General features: G+C 38.9%; 1 protein-coding gene across 3 annotated transcripts in view; it reads right to left on the minus strand.

Moving 5' to 3' along the window:
* The window catches only part of CDC42BPA (CDC42 binding protein kinase alpha), a 727403-nt gene that overhangs the window by 241717 nt on the left and 465929 nt on the right, over positions 1-19757 (minus strand). For all 3 annotated transcript variants that reach the window (XM_081824457.1, XM_081824456.1, XM_081824455.1), the window contains exon 10: positions 13850-13972. In XM_081824457.1, the coding sequence (XP_081680583.1) occupies positions 13850-13972 (123 nt within the window). The remainder of the gene's footprint in view (positions 1-13849; positions 13973-19757) is intronic.

The following is a 19757-nucleotide window of genomic DNA, read 5'->3' on the forward strand; positions in this document are numbered from 1 at the left end:
TGACAGCTTTGTAATAGAGCTTGAAGTCCGGAATTGTGATACCACCAGCTTTGCTTTTCTTTTTCAACATTCCTCTGGCTATTTGGGGTCTTTTCTGGTTCCATACAAATTTTAGGATTATTTGTGCCATTTCTTTGAAAAAAAGTTGATGGTATTTTGATAGGGATTGCATTAAATCAAACTCTGATTTCTGAAGGCAAATATTTGAAAACCTCTGATCTAAAAGAGGAGACTGAGGCCTAGGGAGCTGAATATCTAGCCTGACGTCACATTGCTAAATGGGTATCAGAGCAAAGAAGACAGCTCACTCCTGCATCAGCCTCTCCAACTGGGAAAGTAATGTTATCAAACAATACTTAACATTTATCACTTCAGAAGGGTTATTAGGAAACAAAATAAAATTACTAATTTTAATACACACTTAAATAAAATTTAATAAATTGGTATAAAATATTCCTGGCATCAAAAGTAAATTAACAAATTAAAGAACTGAAGCCCATAAAAACAGAGAAATCTAAACACATTCATTGTGAATTTCCGTCCTAGATATTTTCTATTCTTTATAACCTGTTACTCTGAATGTCATCTCCAGACAAGTAGCATTAGCATCCTCTGGGAGCCCATCAGAAATGCAGAATCCCAGGCCCCACCCACCCCATACTTAATGAATCAGATCTATATTTGAACAAGATCCCCAGGTCTTGCAAATTCAAGTGTGGGAACAGGTGCATAAAGTACTGCACACTGAGTTGAATGGTTTCAATAAATGAAGTAGTGTTTATAATACACTAGTCCTATTAAAAAGAGCATTTCATGTGTATAGTAAGTCCTGTGGTCAAAATGGCACTAAAATACATTAGTCTATCATATACTAACTGGTGCTAGATTCCCTAAATAAAATAATTTACTGATATTCAGTGCCCTAACTCATAGATTTATTAAGAGCTTATTTATCTTAGGTATTTTGAAAGTCTGGATACATTTATGGATACCATAGTTTTTTAACAATTTTCAAAAATATCTGCAAAGTTGCATTTAACTAGTTTTTATTTTGTCTAATAGTATAATTTTAATAGTCTTAATAAATATTTCACTTGAAGAATGTTTCACTAAAAGATTATAGGATGTGTAATCTTAAAGATCACAGGACATGTAGTCATATTCAGAAAATTATATTTTATCATTTTCTCAAATTTCAGCATTGCAGTAGGAACTTTTCTGTTTATACTAATTTCTTCGAAACCTTGTTAAGTGATATTTTTATTTTTAAGTTTTTAACATTTTTAAGATTTCAACAATTTGTTATTACTAATAATTTGGAGTCAAAATTGAGTATGTGACACAGCTAACTTCAATCCCATTTTATGGTTAAGGCATGTCCGTCTGAAGTAGTCATATGGCCCGTTTCGTAATCCCTTCTGAGAATGTCCACCTCCTTTCCTGCACTCTGAAGAGCTCTTCCCTAGCATATTAAAGTTTTTTGCAAATTACTGAGTCATTCACTTATCTCAACTGCTTTCTGTTAGAAACAAAAATGAAATCAGTGTTTCATAAAATGTCTGCATCACATAAAGTTTACGGCAAAATGACTCTGTGGGATGGGTTTCACAGCCATCATGGATGGTTTATTGTCTTCTTTCAGTTTAGGTTAAATTCCAGTTTTATCCCAGCCATTTAGCTTTGGCTGCTGTGCAATGAAGTTGTTAGGTATATATATGAATTTTATGTCACATTTTCATGTTTCACATAGACCAACTGAAGAAGACAAAATCGATTATTTATAAAATCTTCCCATATGAAGAGAAGTATTACACTTGCATTTGATATACACAGAATTTTGCATTCCCCCAAGATAAAAACCCCAAATCAAAAAAAATCTAAAATGCACTGAATTTTGGCCAACCACTCTAAAATGACTAAGGTGTAGGAGTGTTTACTTTTACTACAGCAAACAGTAAATTGGATCAAAACTTTGAAAGAAATCCTCAAAGACAGGGCGCCTGGTTGGCTCAGTTGGTTAAGCATCTGCCTTTGGCTCAGGTCATGATCCCAGGGTCCTGGGATCGAGCCCGCATCCGGCTCCCTGCTCAGCAGGGATCCTGCTTCTTCCTCTCCTGCTCCCCCTGCTTGTGCTCTCTCTCTGTCAAATAAATAAATAAAATCTTAAAAAAGAGAAATCCTTAGAGACTATCAAAAAAGATCTCATGAACCATGATTAGCCATACCATTTAGATGGAGTAATTAAACACCAGTTTTAGTGAATAAACAGAAGAAGCAGTACTAGCAAAGTGGGTTAGCTCATCCCAACTAAATGGTTCTTAGCTCACTGTTGCTAGTACAATTGTCAAATTCAATCTGTTAGTAATGAGGATTTAATAAGGGATTAACACACAGTAAATAAGTTTTCTTTGCACTGTGTCGCATATAAGAGAAACATAAAACAGTCTCCGTCTGAAGGAGATGACCAAGTCAAGAAGACAAGTGTAACACTCTTCATAAATGAAGCAGAAAATCAAATGTGTGGCAGGTGATATGGGAGCTCTGGGAATCACTCAGAGTGGAGCGCGGGCAAACCACATGGGGCAAGGGCAGCACTCAGCGGGGTAGAACCATCAAAGCATCTCACCCCAATCCACAGCTTCTCCCTACATTCTTACTCCTAAAATAATCCAGAACTCTTCTGAGATGTGAAGAGATCTGACTTCGAATCATGACGGGGGAAAACAGGTTCCCCTAGTTTCACCCCCCTCCTTCCATTCACTCTTTTATACTTTACTTACATGATATAGTGTGTGTGGGAGACAGACAGATGGACAGTGAAAGAGAGAGAGGGAAAGAGAGTTAGTTTAGTGCTGAAGAGATAGAACATGGAGGCACAACCCACCCGTCTCAAGGCAACAAAGGAAAGGGGGTGATGAAGCACATTATAGGTTACAATAATTATTTTATTTAGGAAGTAAGAAACCATTCCTTTATTTTCTCATGCAAAAATATTAAATGAGAGGATGAATTTTTATTTTTATCTGCAGATGGTCAACAAGTATTTATTGAGTGTCTGTTAGAGGACACAAGGAAACTGTCTTACCCTCCTGGGAGTTTAGAGCATGATGAGGAAAGCAGATTTTAAAAAGTAATTGTAAGTAGTCACAAACTTATTAAGTGTTCCAGGAGTTTAAATATATTATAAAACACTGCCATTGGAAGAAAAGATAGAAAGACACCGATGATGCATATTTGTTCACACAAAGATCTTGCTTAAGAAATAGCTAGAGGAACATCATTTAGAAGGTGATTTAGATACTTTTTTTTCCTTTACGGCCATGAGTATAGTTGGGGCCACTCATCAGGCAGGTCCCTAGGGAGCCTATGCTTTATCTCTAGCTCTTATGTCAAATGTTTAAGGCAGTGTGGGTGTAATTATGAATGAGACACAGATGATAATTACCCTCAGCCTGACCACTATGCCTCTGGAACCTACTATAATTTTTGGTACAGAGTAGCAATTCCATAAAGATGTTTATGGATTGAATTAAGAATGAATGAATGTTGCTGGTGGGAATGTAAATGGTACAGCTGCTGTGGAAAACAGTGTGGCAATTCCTAAAACGTTAAACACAGAATTTCCATATAAACCCAGGAATCCCACTTCTTGCTATATGCCCAAAGGAAGAGAAAGCAGGGACTTGAACAAAGATATGTAACCTCATGTGCAAAGCAGCATTATTTACAATAAACAAAAGGGGGAACCAAACCCAGTGCTGGTTGGCGGATGAATGAATAAACAACATGGAGTGTTTACATATACACAATAGGACGCTGTATTGGGAAGGACATTCTGACACCTGCTATGACATGGACACTATGAAGACACTATGTGCTAACTAACATAAGTCAGTTACAAAAGGACAGATGTTGTACAACTGCATGTATATGAGGTTCCTAGTCAAATTCAGAGAAACAGAAAGGAGAACGGGGGTTGCCAGGGGGTGGAGGTGGGAGGAACGGGGAGCTGGCATTTGACAGGTGGAGAGTTTCTGTTTGGGAAGATGACAAGCCATGGAGATGGAGGGTGATGGTCGCACAGCATGTGAATGTGTTTAATGCCACTGATCTGTACATTTAAAAAATGGTTAAAATGCTAATTTCTATATTCTATATATTTTACCACAATAAAAAGGGTTTAAAAATGAATGAATGATATTGAAGAGATGGAATGCAATTGAGGGCACAGAGACCAGCACTTGGCCAAGAAAAAAGAGGCAGGGAAGGAAAAATTCTAAAAAGAGGATTTACCCTTTCTCTCAACGTCATTTTCAATGGTTCTGTCCCACCCCTGGGAAAGGCTGAAACATCAGGAGTGAAGAGCAGTCATATAAGCACAAGTTTAGGGAGAAGGAAGGAGTAAAGAAGGAAATCTCAATCAACAGGAGTTGAACGGTAACTCCATCCGGGCACCACTGATTTGTACGTAAGGCATGAGTGTGTTGGGAACTGCCTGTAAAGACACAACATAGGAAGACACTTCAGGAAGTGGTCAAAGGTTTCCAAGAGCAAAGTTCCACTTCGTCATTCACTCATCAACAAATACTGACTAGGGGATTTTTATGTGTCAAGCACTCTTCCACGCACATGTACATATCAATGAGTAAAATGGTCAAAGTTCCTACTTTCAAGACACTGACAGTCTAGTAGTGAGGGAAGTAAAGCAACATTCAAATGAAAACTATGTCAGTGGTAGAACGTATTATAGAGGAGTGTAAGACTGCCAGGTGAAGAATGTCTCCAGCAAACAAGCAAAAATGAATTAATGAGGAAGGAAGGAAAGGAAGGAGGGAGGAAGGAAGAACAAGGGGGTGGAGAAAGAAAAGAGATAAAACAACACAAACAATGTGAAAACTCTGAAGGTGATCAAGTAGGACTAAGAGTAGTCCTATGGCGGGAATCAGCCGCTGAGGCATAGTAACAAGATGAGAAGCTGGAGAGGCAAATACATGCGCAATAATGAAGGCCCTTGGAAACAACTGAGAAATTTTACTCTCATCCTGGAACCAGTGGGGATCCATAGAAAACATCTAAGCATGTATGCTGAAGCTGTGATGTCATGGGGTTTACACGTGAAGAGCTTACTCAGGGGACCTCTGCTTCCAGAAAGACGGAATAGATGTACTTCCCGCTTCCCATTAACTGCAACGAAAACTCTTGGACATCATACATAAAACAAACATAAGAAAACTGAAATTTGGAGAGAAAAGGATGACCGACAGGGACAAGGGAACATGACATGGTGGTGTCAGGAATGCTGGACCAACACAGTGGGAAGTTCCCTGGGTTGAAACTGGCAATGCAGAAATGCCAACAAGCCCCAACAAAAGCCTACACTTTTTACCCAAAGGACCAGGAAAGGAGCAAACTAACAAGACAGAACACTTTCAGAAAATAACCATTCTACTCATGTTAAACAACACAAACAACTTGCCCACGACCACGTCCATCAGCAAAGGACACGTGAGGAGCTAGAGTTCCAATCACATAAGGCTATGATGAGGTGCCCAAACACACCGTAAGGAGAGGACTAGCAAAGGGCCAGAATATTCAACCCCACTGGTTGGTAACAAGCCTGTCCCACACACAGTATCAGTGGAGACCACGTGGCCAACTAGCACTTCCACCCCCTCCCCCAACAGTAGTGAGGTTCTCCACTGTCCCCACATTGGGGTGGGGTCAGAAGAAGTAAGAACGTCCACCACTGCCCAGCGGTATTAAGGCCAGGCCCACCACAGTGTCAGTAGAAACCAGGTGGGGGCCTGGAACACCCAACCCCTTCCAGGAAGGAGGAGGAGCCCTTCTTTGGGTATCAAGGGAGGCCTAGTGGGGAAACTGAACTTTTACTTCAACCTAGCAATCCACCATTGCTGAAGTGGTGGCAGGAAAAGCCAGCTAAAATGGAAGGTTTAAATAAGATTCAGAGTCACTAACTGAAAATCCTATCAGGAAACAGGAAAACCTCAATTTGAATGAGAAAAGAAAATCAATAGATGCTGACATTGAAATAGTAGAGATGCTAGAAATATCTGACAAGGGGCATCTGGGTGGCATAGTCAATTAAGCGTCCGACGCTTGATTTTGGTTCCAGTCATGATCTCAGGACTGTGAGATCAAACCCTGTGTCAGGCTCTGCATTGAGTGTGCAGCCTGCTTAAGATTTTCTCTCCCTTGTCCTTTGCCGCTCGCCCTGCTCGCATGCTCTCTCACTCTCTCTCTAAAATAAATAAAATCTTTTAAAAATATATCTGACAAGACATTAAAACAGTTATGATAAAAATGCTTCACTGAGCAATTATGAATATATCTGAAATAAATCAACAAACAGAAGACCCAAGCGAAGATATAGGAAGTCTTGGCAAAAAAGCAGAAGTTTACAAAAAACAAATGGAAATTTTAGAAATAAATAAATAAAATGAAAATCTGGGTGGATGGACTCAACTGGGATCGGTGGAAAGAATCAGTGAAATGGAAGATAAGACAGTAGATATTGACCAATCTGAACAGCAGAGAAAAAACAGAATGAAAACAAAAATGAACAGAGACCTAAATATTTGTGGGCTGATAACAAAAGATCTAACATCCATGTTATCAGAGTCCCAGAAAGAGAAGAGAAAGTAGGTAGGTCTGTAAAAGTACTCAAAGTAGTAAGGTCTAAAAACATCCCAAATTTAGCAAGACACATAAACCTACAGATTCCAGGTGAATGAATCCCAAACCGAATAAACCCAAAGAAATTCATGCCAAAACACACCATTAAACATCAGAAAACTATAAAAGGAGAAAAACCTTGCAAGCAGACAGAGAAAAATACCACCTTAGATAAATACTCAGAATAACAGTGAATTTCTCCTCAAAAATGAGGGAGTCCTAAGGAAATGGTTTTCCTTAATATTTCCTGAAAATATTTTTCAGATGTTAAAACGAAAGAACTATCAACCTAGGATCCTATGCTCTGCAAAAATATTCTTTAGTAATAAAGAGAAAATTAAGACATTCTCAGATGAATAAAAGCTAAGAGAATTTGCTGATAGCAGAGCTATCTTAAAGAAAAATGGCTAAAGGAAATTATCTAAAGAGAAAACAAACAACAGAACAAAGAGCTCAGCAATATCAGGAAGAAAGAAAGAGCACTGTATATAAAGTATGGGTAAATCCGCATCTCCTCTTGTTTTCTAAATTATATTTTACAGTTACAGGAAATATTATACCCTTGTCTTATGTGCTTCTAAAACATATGAAGAAAAATACTTAAAGCAATTATAAAATAAACCAGGAAAATAAACAATTGGTATCAACATAAAACAGACTGTTATAACTAAGGATTTTATGTGAGCCTCATGGTAACCATAAAGCAAACAACTACAGGAGGTACACAACAGATAAAGAGAAGGGAATCAAAGCATAACACCACAAAAAATCATCAATTTACAAATGAAGCCAGTAAGAGAGGAAGAAAGAAACCAAGGAACTATAAAACACCAGAAAACAATTAATAGGATGACATTAGTAAATCCTTACCTATTTTTTTTTTTTAAAGATTTTATTTATTTATTTGACAAAGAGAGACACAGCGAGAGAGGGAACACAAGCAGGGGGAGGGGGAGAGGGAGAAGCAGGCTTCCCGCGGAGCAGGGAGCCCGATGCGGGGCTCGATCCCAGGACCCTGAGATCATGACCTGAGCCGAAGGCAGACGCTTAACGACTGAGCCACCCAGGCGCCCCAATCCTTACCTATTAATAATTACTTTAAATACAAATGGATTCAATTCTCTTAACAAAAAGACCTAGAGTGGCTGGATGGATTAAAAAAACAAGACCTAACTAGATGCTGCCTATAAAAGGCTCACTTCAGCTTTAAGGAGACACAAAGACTCAAAATGAAGGGATCTGACAAGATATTATTCCATGCAAGTGGAAACAAAGAGAACAAGGGTAGCTATACTTAGACGAAATAAATGTTAAGTGAAGAATAGTAACAAGACACAAGAAAGTTATTGTGTAAGAATAAAAAGTCCAAATCATCAAGAAGATAGGAAAATTATAAATATATATGCACCCACTACTGTAGCACCTAAATATACTGAATAGATACAACAGATGTGAAAGGAGAAACAGACAATACAATAATAGCAGGGGGGACTTCAATACCCTACTTCCAACAATGTATACATCATTCAGACAGAAAATCAGTAAGGAAACACTGAATGTGAACTACAGACCAAATGGATCTAACAGACATATACAGAACATCCCATCCAACAGCAGCAGAATATACATTCTTCCCAAACACACATGGAACAGGATACATCAAAAGTTAGCCTACAAAACAAGTCTTAAGAAATTTAGCAAAAACTGAAATCATAACAAGGATCTTTTCTAAGCACAAAATTATGACACTAGAAATCAATAAAGGAGGAAACTGGAAAACTCATAAAAATATGGAAATTGAACAATACACTCCTGAACAACCAATGGATCACAAAAATGAAAGGGAATCAAGAAATATCTTGTAACAAAAATGGAAACACTATATACCAAAACTCATAGAATATGACAAAAGCAGTTCTAAAAAGGAAATTCATGGTGATAAACACCTACATTAAAAAATGAAAGGTCTCGGGGAGCCTGGGTGGCTCAGTTGGTTGGGTGACTGCCTTCAGCTCAGGTCATGATCCTGGAGTCCTGGGATCGAGTCCCACATCAGGTTCCTGGCTCGGCAGGGAGCCTGCCTCTCCCTCTGACCCTCTCCCCTCTCATGCTCTTTCTCGCTCTCTTTCTCAAAAAAAAAAAAAAAAAAAGTCTTTAAAAAAAAAATGAAAGGTCTCAAACACCTAACTTTATACATCAAACAGCTAGAAAAAGAACAAACTAAACCTAAAGTTGTAGCAGAAGAAAGGAATTAACAAAGATCAGAGCAGCAATAAATGAAATAAACATCAGGAAAACAGAAGAAAAGATCAATGAAACGAAGATTGTTTTTTGAACAGATAGGCAAAATTGGCAAAATTTTAGGTAGGCTTAAAAAAAAGAGAAGACTTATATAAATTAAAATCAGAAATGAAAGAGGAAATAATTAAATGAGCAGTACAGAAATACAAAGGTCATAAGAGACTACTATGAATGATTACATGCCAGTAAACTGGATAACCTAGAAGAAATTGATAAATTTATAGAAACATACAACCAAGTAAGACCAAATCGTGAATAAGTTAAAAAATCTGAACAAATCAATAATGAGTAAGGATGATGAAAGAAAAACCCATGACCTGATGGTTTTACTGGTGAATTCTACCAAACATTTTAAAAAGAATTAATACCAATCCTTTTCAAACTCTTCTAAAAAATGGAAGAGGAGGAAATCCTTTCAAACTCATTTTATGAGGCCAGCATTACACTGATACCACAGCCACACAAGGACCACCAAAAGCAAAAACCAACAAGTGGGACTACCTCAAACTTACTTCTGAACAGCAAAGGAAACCATCAACAAAATAAAAAGGCAACCAATGGATGAGAGAAAATATTCACAAATCATATATCTGGTAAGGGGTTAATATTGAAAATATATTTTATTTATTATTTTTAAAAAGATTTTATTTATTTATTTGAGAGAGAGAGAGGGAGAGAGATAGTGAGAGAGAGCATGAGAGGGAGGGGGGGTGGTGTGGAGAGGGAGAAGCAGGCTCCCCACCGAGCAGGGAGCCTAATGTAGGGCTTGATCCCAGGACCCCAGGATCATGAAAGCCGAAGGCAGACGTTTAATCGACTGAGCCACCCAGACACCCCAAAAATATATTTTAAAAACTCATAAAACTCAATGGCAAACAGACAATCCAATTTAAAAAATGGGCAAAGGATCTGAATAGACATTTTTTCCAAAGAAGACATACAGATGGCCAACAGGTACATGAAAAAGTACAACATCATAAATTATCAGGAAAATGCAAATAAAAACCACAGTGAGAGATCACCTTGCACCTATTAGAATGGCTGTCATTCAAAAAACAAGAAATAACAAATGCTGGCAAGGATGTGGGTAAGAGGGAATATTTGTGCACTGTTGGTGGAAATGTAAATTGGTGCAGCTACTTTGGAAAACAGTAAGGAGGTTCTTCAAAAAATTAAAAATAGAACTACCATAGGATACAGCAATTCTACTTCTATTTATCCAAAGAAAACAAAAACAGTGAATTGAAAAGATATGTGCATTTCCATAAACATACACCAAACGGTGCAGCATTATTCACAACAGTCAAGACATAGAAGCAACCTAAATGTCTACTGATGGACAAATGGATGAAGAAAATGTGGGGTACATGTACAATGGAATATTACTGAGCCACTGAAATGAAGAATACCTTACCATTTGCAACAATATGGATGGACTTTGAGGGAATTATGCTAAGTGAAATAAGTCAAAGAAAGACAAATACTGTATGATCTCACTTATATGTGGAATCTAAAAAAAAAAAACAACAAAACCCCTGAACTCAGAGAAGAGATCGGTGGTTGCAAGAGGCAGGGGTGCAGGGCAAGTTAAAGGGGTAAAAGTGATCAACAGGTACAAACTTGCAGTTATATAATAAGTAAGTCTTGGGAATGTAATGTACAGCTGAAGGACTACAGTTAATAATACCGTACTATATATTTAAAAGTTGTTAAGAGAGTAGCTCTTAAGATTTCTAATCACAAGAAAAAAATTCTGTAACTATGTGTACTGGTGATCATTGACTTCCTTTGGTGATCATTTCACAATATATACAAATACTGAATCATTATGTGTACACCTAAAACTAATATAATGTTGTATGTCAATTGTATCTCAATAACAAAAAAACAAAAGAACAAAAACAAAGACAGTAGAAAGAAAGAAAGAAAGAAAGAAAGAAAGAAAGAAAGAAAGAAAGAAAGAAAAAGAAAGGGAGGAAAGGAGGGAGGGAGGGAAGGAGGGAGGGAGGGGAAAGAAAAACAAAGGCCAGTATCTCTCATGTATACAGATGCAAAAATCCTTAACAGAATACTAGGAATAAAATTCAGTAATATATAAAAATAATTATACACCATGACCAGTGATGTGTATATTCCAGGGATGTAAGTTTGGTTCAATAATTTCAAAATCAACCAATCTAATCCACCATATTAACAGGCTAATTAAAGAAAAAAAAATCACATATGAATATCAACAAATGGAGAAAAGATACTTGATAAATTTCAACAACCATTTGTGATTAAAAACAAACAAACCTTAGAAATACAGGACTAGATGGGAACTTTTTTTTTTTTTTTACTTTTTCAAAGAGAGAGAGAGAGGGAGTGCACAAGCAGGGTGGGCGGGGAGGGGAGGGAGAAGCAGGCTTCCCCATGAGCAGGGAGCCCGACATGGGGCTTGATCCCAGGACTCTGGGATCACAACCTGAGCCGAAGGCAGATGCTTAACAGAATGAGCCACCCAGGCGCCCCTAGATGGGAACTTCTTACATGGTAAAAAGTGTCAATAAAAAACCTGTAGCTAGTATTACAGTTAAGGGTGAAAGACGGAATGGTTCCCCCTCAGAAAGCCAGGATGTCTGTTCTCACCACTCTTCTTTAGCATAGTTATGCAAATTCTAGCCAATGCAATAAAAGGAAATAAAAAGCATACAGATCAAACAGGCATACAGATCATACAACTGTTCCTATTTGCAGACGCATGATGGATCCACACAGAAAATCCTAAGGAATCAATTAAAAAAAAAAACCCTCTTAGAGCTAATAAGATGGGCTTATGAGGAAGTCATCCCAATCCACATAACCTCTTTGAAGATAAATCACTGACCATCCCAGCTGCTCTTGTGTTTTTACTACTTTTTCAGTGTCAAATAACTCATTCACTGCTATCGATGCTTTATTGTTGATAGCAAAGTGAAGGATTCTGCTTATCATATTCCTAATCTACCTTAATTTTAGAAAGATAAAGCTACAGAAATTTGATAGAGATATTTCTTAGGAAGAGAGCCACTTAAAAAAAATTGAACAGCATGGGGCGCCCGGGTGGCTCAGTTGTTAAGCGTCTGCCTTCCGCTCAGGTCATGAGCTCAGGGTTCTGGGATTGAGCCCCGCATCGGGCTCCCTGCTCCGCAGGAAGCCTGCTTTTCCCTCTCCCACTCCCCCAGCTTGTGTTCCTGCTTTCGCTGTGTCTCTCTCTCTCAAATAAATAAATAAAATCTTAAAAAAAAAAAAAAAAGAACAGCATAAATTTCAAATTTAAGAGCTCCATGTATATTTAATACAAGCAAAGTATTAATGTGGCATTTTAAACAGCTCTTTTTATAAAAGACCCTATATGAGATTCTTTCTTCTTCTTCTTCACTTATTTTTGTCTTAAAATGGTATTTCTGGAGGCCTGACGATCCTAGCTAAACTAGTACCTTTTTCTCTCTCTTTCCTTATACTTAGCTAAGGTGCCATGACTCTAAACCCTGACTGAAAAAGGCTGCCACTACATTGATAGAAAAAGCCAAAAACCTTGTAACAGTCGGTGAGACTCTACAGATCAGGCCACAAACCCTCCCCAACCCTTTACTTCTCTGGCCTCCCTTCCTCCACTCTCTCTTGCTTGCTCCTCCTGCTCCAGCCATGCTGTCCTCTGGGTCCTAACTGCACTCATGAGTCACATTCTGACTTCAGGGCCTTTGCACTGGCTGGTCCTTCTGCCTCGGACATGTGTTTCCCATTTAACTGCACAGCTAAGCCCTTACCTTCTTCAAGTTTTTGTTCACATGTTACCTCCTCAATGAGGTTTACACCCACACCACCCTACCTAAAATTATAAAACTCCTCATCTTGTACTTCTGACCCATTCTTCTTCTGCTCTGTGTTTAAGTACTTAGCACCTTCTAACATACTGTATCATTTACACAGTTATATAGTTATTGTTTTAGGTCTGTTGTGTGCCTTCCACCCCAGCAAAACAAAGATTTTATTAATTTTGTTTGGTACTGCATCCCAAGAGCCTAAAACAACACCTGGTACACAGCAGGTGTTCAACAAATATTTGTTGAATGAACAGAATACATGCATGAATGCATGTAATAGGCATATCAACAGTTGTCCAAATTAATTTTAATTAAATCTCATCAATATGCTGAAAGGAATTGTTATAGAGAAAATAAATTTTCACATGCCTTGATGTCTGCATACATCTGGTTCCCTTGTCTACACTACCCTTCTTCCTCACTCCTAACACTCCTTCCCTGATTCATATACATGCTCAGCCAGACAAATTCCAATTAAATGTCACAAACTAATAGGTCTTTCAAAAACGTCATCTTTGTTAACTTAAATCATGGTTAGGTGCCCCTCCTAAATACTCTCCACGTACCTGTGTTTCTTTTTCTCATAGCCTTTCCACATGTATTGCAAAAACTATTTTTTCACCAGACCAAAATGTGAGCTCCTTGAAGGAGAAACTTTTCTTTTTTTTTTTTTGAGCAAGAGAGAGTGCGCATGTGCCAGGCTGGGGCTAGGAGGTGGAGGGGCAGAGGGAGAGGGAGAATCTTAAGCAGGCTCCAAGCACAGAGCCCGACGCGGGCCTCGATCCCACGACCCTGAGATCATGACCTGAGCTGAGATCAAGAGTCGGGCGCTTCACCAACTGAGCCACCCAGGCACCCCAAGCAGAAACCATTCTTACTTGCTCTTCCCTCATAGCCCTAGAGCTCACATCACGTAACACATGACAGGCACTCGATAAATGTCTTGTGTCAATAAAACATTTTTTTAAAAACCTACTAAAGTGAAATAATAGTGAATCACAGAAATTTACCTCTTACTTGTTTCCTTAGTTTTTCAATTTCTTCTTTTAAGGTTTTTATTTCTAAATCTTTGCTTGCTGTTAATGGACCATCAGTAGTTGAATACTGTAGAGCTTGAACAGTCTGTGTTGACTCTTAAAAAAAAAATAAAGAAAAAATGAGAAATATGGCCATATCTTAAATTTTTAAAACTAATAGCAATATATTTCTTTCTAGAGAAATCCTTACATAATTCTGATCAAAACATCCTCGCATCAACAAAAAGCGGGTAAACACATCACAATTAAATATCAAAACTCCAATGCATGTTTCTTTAAAAGTATAAAGATGTAGGAAAGGATCTGCCTACTACCATGTGAGATTTTCCATTTCAAACACTGCTGGTACAGTCTACCACTGAGTCAACAACCATTCAGCCCCCATTCATCATGTAATAACCCCAAAAACTTCCTGTGTCAGATGATGCATTAAAACCAGAGTCTGGTGTGTCAAGGTAGGTTTAGAGATTTAATACAGCTCACCTTGAACAATGCGGGGGGGGGGGGATGTTTGGGGGCACTGAACCCCCCCATGCAGTAGAAAATCTGTGTATAACTTCTGACCCAAACACTTAACTACTGAGAGTTTCTTGTTGACCAGAAACCTTATCAATAACACGAACAGTTGATTGACACATACTCTGTAGGTTATATGTATTACACACTGTATTCTTATAATCAGGTAAGCTGAAAAGAAGGAAATGTTACTGAGAAAATCATAAGGAGGAGAAAACACATTCACTGTACTGTATTTACAAAAAATAAAAAAAAATCTACAGGACCCACCCAGTTCAAACCGCATTGTTTCAAGGGTCAAGTGCATATAATATATAGAAATGCTGGCCCCCAAATTTCATGTATGAAAGTTGAAGTCCACTACAGATGACTTCAGCTCATCAATTTAGCTAAAATAGAGATTACTATTCTTGTGGTTCTAATCAGAAGATGCAAGGTATTCAAGAAACATTAACTCTACTGAGGTTTATTCCTAGATATTATCAGAAGATATGGAAAAAAGAAAACTTTAAAGAATTTTATCAGAAATGAAACCACCCTTGTTCTAAAATAGTTATTGTGCTATCTTATGGAGGGTTTGCAATAGTAAGACTCTATTCACCATAATTTTTGGTTAGTACAAATCATTACTGATTGTTTTATACTACTTATATTATTTATATGTTGCTTTATATAACATATTGCTTATATGCTTTATTACTTATATGTATTACTTATGTTTTATGTATGTGTGTATGTGTATATACACAGATACATAGATGTATATACACATGTATACACACACACACACACCACACACACACACACACACACACACACACACAAGGTCCAAAATATTGTGGTCTTCAGAGGAGGGAGATTTTCTAATTAATTTTCACCATATGCACAGAGAATAGTATCATGGTATTTGTATTCATAAATATTGGTTAATTTGAATTAAAGGTGCAAGATGTACCTATTGTGCATCCAACCATGATCTTCTACATTCAGTAAGTACTTCTTATACTTTTCGGTTTCAAAACACGGTAAGTATCAATGCATTTTGTACTTATTATCTTTAAAAGAACATCCTTTATTTATTTTAAAAAGATATCTAAGGGGGCACCAGGGCAGTTCAGTAAGTTAAGTGACCAACTCTTGATTTTGGCTTAGGTCGTGACCTCAGAGTGGTGAGACTGAGCCCCGCCTATGTGGGGCTCCATGCTCAGTGCTGAGTCTGTTTAAGATTCTCTCTCTCTCCCTCTCTCTCTCTGCCCCTATCACCACCACACGCACGCATGTGCATGCATGCTCTCGCTCTCAAAAAAATTATATATTAGAAAGATACCTAAGTTAGGAGTAGAAAAAGGAAGATACAAAAATAGCCAGTGGATACCAGTAACAGCTCCTTTTCCTCCTAGACTCCACGTCCTGCAGGGTATAGAGGTGGGTAGGCATCCTGGCTTCTCCTTGCTACTTCTGTCCACCCCGTAAATCCCAGTCAGCTAAAATGCCCATTACTCATCTGCTGAAGTTATTATCCATTGTCTTTCTTATTCTGTCTTTGACTAACAATTTCACACATTGTTCATTGCCCTTCTTTCTATTACAACCCTTTTTATTATTCTTATTAACTTTAATATCAAAATAGACAATCCACCCAACACTCTGGCTTCTCGGACACACAAATCCCCCGTGCAGACACAGTTGGGGCTTTTTACCCTCTTGTTTCTGAACCAAATTCAGGTGCACTGACAAGGTAGGCTGGCCGAAACTGAAGATGGTTTAAATCAATCATGGTGGACCCATCCTTTGTTGCCAGTACTGGTTAAGAATTAGGTATGTGACCGGGCGCCTGGGTGGCTCAGTTGGTTAAGAATTAGGTATGTGACCTAGTCAGAACTACTAGTCCCTTGAGAAGAAGTCCCCGAGGGGGCTTCCTGGAAAGGGGTAAGTCTCCTACAGATGGAGAGATGGATGAAAGGAAGCGAGCCTTCATTTGGTCTCCACATGTGTGCAGACGTGATCTGGAATTTTAGCAGTATGGGAGAATCATGAGAGGAAAGCCATGAAAATCACAGAGAAGCTAACCCCACTATCGGCACTGAAATGGTCTACTTCTGACTTCCCACATGAGATAACAAATCTGTATTATTTAAGAATTCTAGGATTTGCAGCCCAAAACAACCTAGCTGGTCTCCAGCAAAACCACCAAATCTACTGGTCACACCCTAGACCCGTGGTTCTCACCTCGTCTGAGCTTAGCAATGTGTATGTGTGGGCGCCTGGGTGGCTCAGTTGGTTAAGCGACTGCCTTCGGCTCAGGTCATGATCCCAGGGTCCTGGGATCGAGTCCCACATCGGGCTCCCGCTCAGCAGGAAGCCTGCTTCTCCCTCTCCCACTCCCCCTGCTTGTGTTCCTGCTCTCGCTGTCTCTGTCTCTGTCAAATAAATAAATAAAAAAAAAAATCTTAAAAAAAAAAAAAGAAATGTGTATGTGTGCACACAGCAGGGAGTGGGAGATGTTGACACAGGTGTAGGTAGGAGATGATTAAAGGTATTTAGTGTCTGGGGACCAAGAAAGCTCAGTATCTTACAGAATGTTTAAGTCTCCTGCATCAAAGAATCACCCTGCCCTAAATACTAGTAGTTTGCCTATGGAGAAATGCTACTAATGTACACTTTTCCATTATTTAGTAACTGTACGGCCTCCCAAATCTTGATTTCAAGTACACCATTCTCTCTTTTTTTTTTTTTTTTAAGATTTTATTTATTTATTTGAGAGAGAGCACATGAGAGGGGGGAGGGTCAGAGAGAGAAGCAGACTCCCTGCCGAGCAGGGAGCCCGATGCGGGACTCGATCCAGGGACTCCAGGATCATGACCTGAGCCGAAGGCAGCCGCTCAACCAATTGAGCCACCCAGGTGCCCACACCATTCTCTCTTATCTTTACAGTGTGCTTACTACTCCAGGGGCCACTTCAATGATGCTCATTCCCACCAAGAGATCAAATCCACTGTCCTCATGTTTTTCAGTTTTTCTCTTTTCTTCCTTATTTAGCCAGGTTGGATTCCATGGTCCATCACTACAATGGACTACTTTGCACACACACCTTCCATCTCTTTGCCCTGCTCTCCTCCATTACACCCACCCTAGAAGACACCAATCTTGGCCGACTCTGACTCTCCTACTTGTGCTCCCACACTGGAAGCTGACAAAGTGGCCAAAGAAAACACAGTCACTTCAAATTCATGTCTACTGACATCGAACAGCTTAGCAATGACTGGCAGTCCTCAGCTGCATCCCTAGACCATCTCCTCTTCTCCTCTCTAAACTGACCATTTCACATATTCTCTTTTTCTTGTCAAAATCTAATACACTCTCCACCTTCCTCATTCCCAGCTGATGATCCTGCTTTGTATCTGATTTTGCATCGGTCTCCTCAAAGTAGAATGTAAGCACTACATGGGCAAGTATTTTTCTCATTTTCTGCTCATTGTTACATCCTCAGTTATGTACAGAACAAGTCCTGGGTCGTCAGTGTTCAAGAAATAGCTGATAAATGGATGAAACGGCCTGATGTAAACCTATGCCGCTGCATGAAACCGGTATTAATACAAAAAGGCAATGATCCCACATTTTCATTGCACTTGCTTGGCGTAAATGATACCAATCACACATAATGATAGTTTCTAAGAACATGTTAGATAATTCAAAACATCAAAAAAGCCTGGTATATAGGAATTTCTCATTCAGAATAGGAAGGAGTAGGAAGCACTAGGTCTCTCACTCCTGCTGCAAAAAGTAAAAATATGTAACTTGCAAAAACCTTATTTTTACAGAAATCATGTATCTGAGAAAGCAAAGAGGACTAAGAACAGTAAAACAGAGAGGTACAGGCCATTCTGAGGTGAGAGGACTGGCAGCTAGCTCTGACTTCTGAATTCTACCCGATTCTATGAGCAGGCTTAGGCTCCAGGTTGCTCTAAATTGAGGGATATCACTCAGGAGTGAAAACACATGACAATTTCTGGAAAATGGGTGGGGCTGCAGAAACAATTTGGAAACCCCGAGATCCCTAAATATGTGGTGCTATTTTCATCATGGTGCATTTGTTGTATCTGGAGACTGCATAGGAAGTTAGCAACTTCTAATACTCAGACTGAAGTTTCCTCCAGTCTTAGAGTATTTCAGAAACAAAAATCTTGCCCAAGGAAAAGAGTCTGTCTCGAATACATGGTCAGTCTCCCAATCAACACATTTGCCAGATAAAGAAATGCCACGGAGGTAGGAGGCTTAAGGGCGGAATAAATCTCCCACAGTTGATGGAGAGAGAAAGGGAGAGCCCCAGCCAGACTCTGTGTAGATCTCCCTTTGGGATATTTGAAACCGAAGGTAGGTTGAGTCCAATGAAAACTGCAAACGAGCCTTGTCCTAGCTCCATTCCAGGTTAGACAGAGCACCAGGAGAAACAAAAAACTTGTGCTACAGCACCACCTTCTGGAAAACAAAAGAAAGGCTTCTGATTGACAAGCTACTGAACTCTTAAATCCAAGGAAACAAAACCTTACCTAAGTAGGAAACGTGCTTGCTACTTCAAATGTGACAGCAGAGGTACATTCATGATACACTATGAAAAAATCACAGTAATAGGGTTTCACAAAAAGAAAAGGCCTAATCTGCAGCAACCAAACTCAAAGACACAAAACACTGTGTTCTCACTGATGAAGGATACAAAATAGCAGTTATGAAGAAATTCAGTGAGCTATAAGAAAACTCAGACAGGCACTTCAATGAACTCAGGAATAAAATTAATGAAAGGTTGAAATTATGAGAAAGAAGCAAACAAAAATTCTGGAGCTGAAGGACTCAATCAATATTATGAGTCCTTTTCAATGCACTAGAAAGCACTGGAAACAGATCAGATGGAAGAGAGAATACGCAGTTTGGAGGGTGGAAATCTAGAAATGATTTGGGTGGGAGAGGAGAGAGAATGGAGATTTCTAAAAGGTGAAAAAATGCTACAAGACTTATACTCCATTAGATAAGCAAACATAAGAAAAATGTGGATACCATGGGGGGAGTAATTTATTTAAAGAAATAATAGTTGAGAACTATTGGGGGAGGAGAGAGAACTACTGGGGAGAGAACTGGACATACAAGTCCACACAGCCAAATAGAACACCTTCCCACCTCAATGTAAAAAGACCTTCACTAATACACCTTATAATGAAACTCTCAAGAATCAATGGTAAGGGGAGCGGAGCAAGATGGCGGAGGAGTAGGAGACCTGGATTTCGTCTCCTCTCAGGAATTCAGCTGGATAGGGATCAAACCATTCTGAACACCTACAAACTCAACAGGAGATCGAAGAAAGGAATAGCAA

This window comes from Leptonychotes weddellii, chromosome 6 (genome assembly GCF_054177405.1).
Source record: "Leptonychotes weddellii isolate Sample4059 chromosome 6, ASM5417740v2, whole genome shotgun sequence".
Lineage (NCBI taxonomy): Eukaryota > Metazoa > Chordata > Mammalia > Carnivora > Phocidae > Leptonychotes > Leptonychotes weddellii.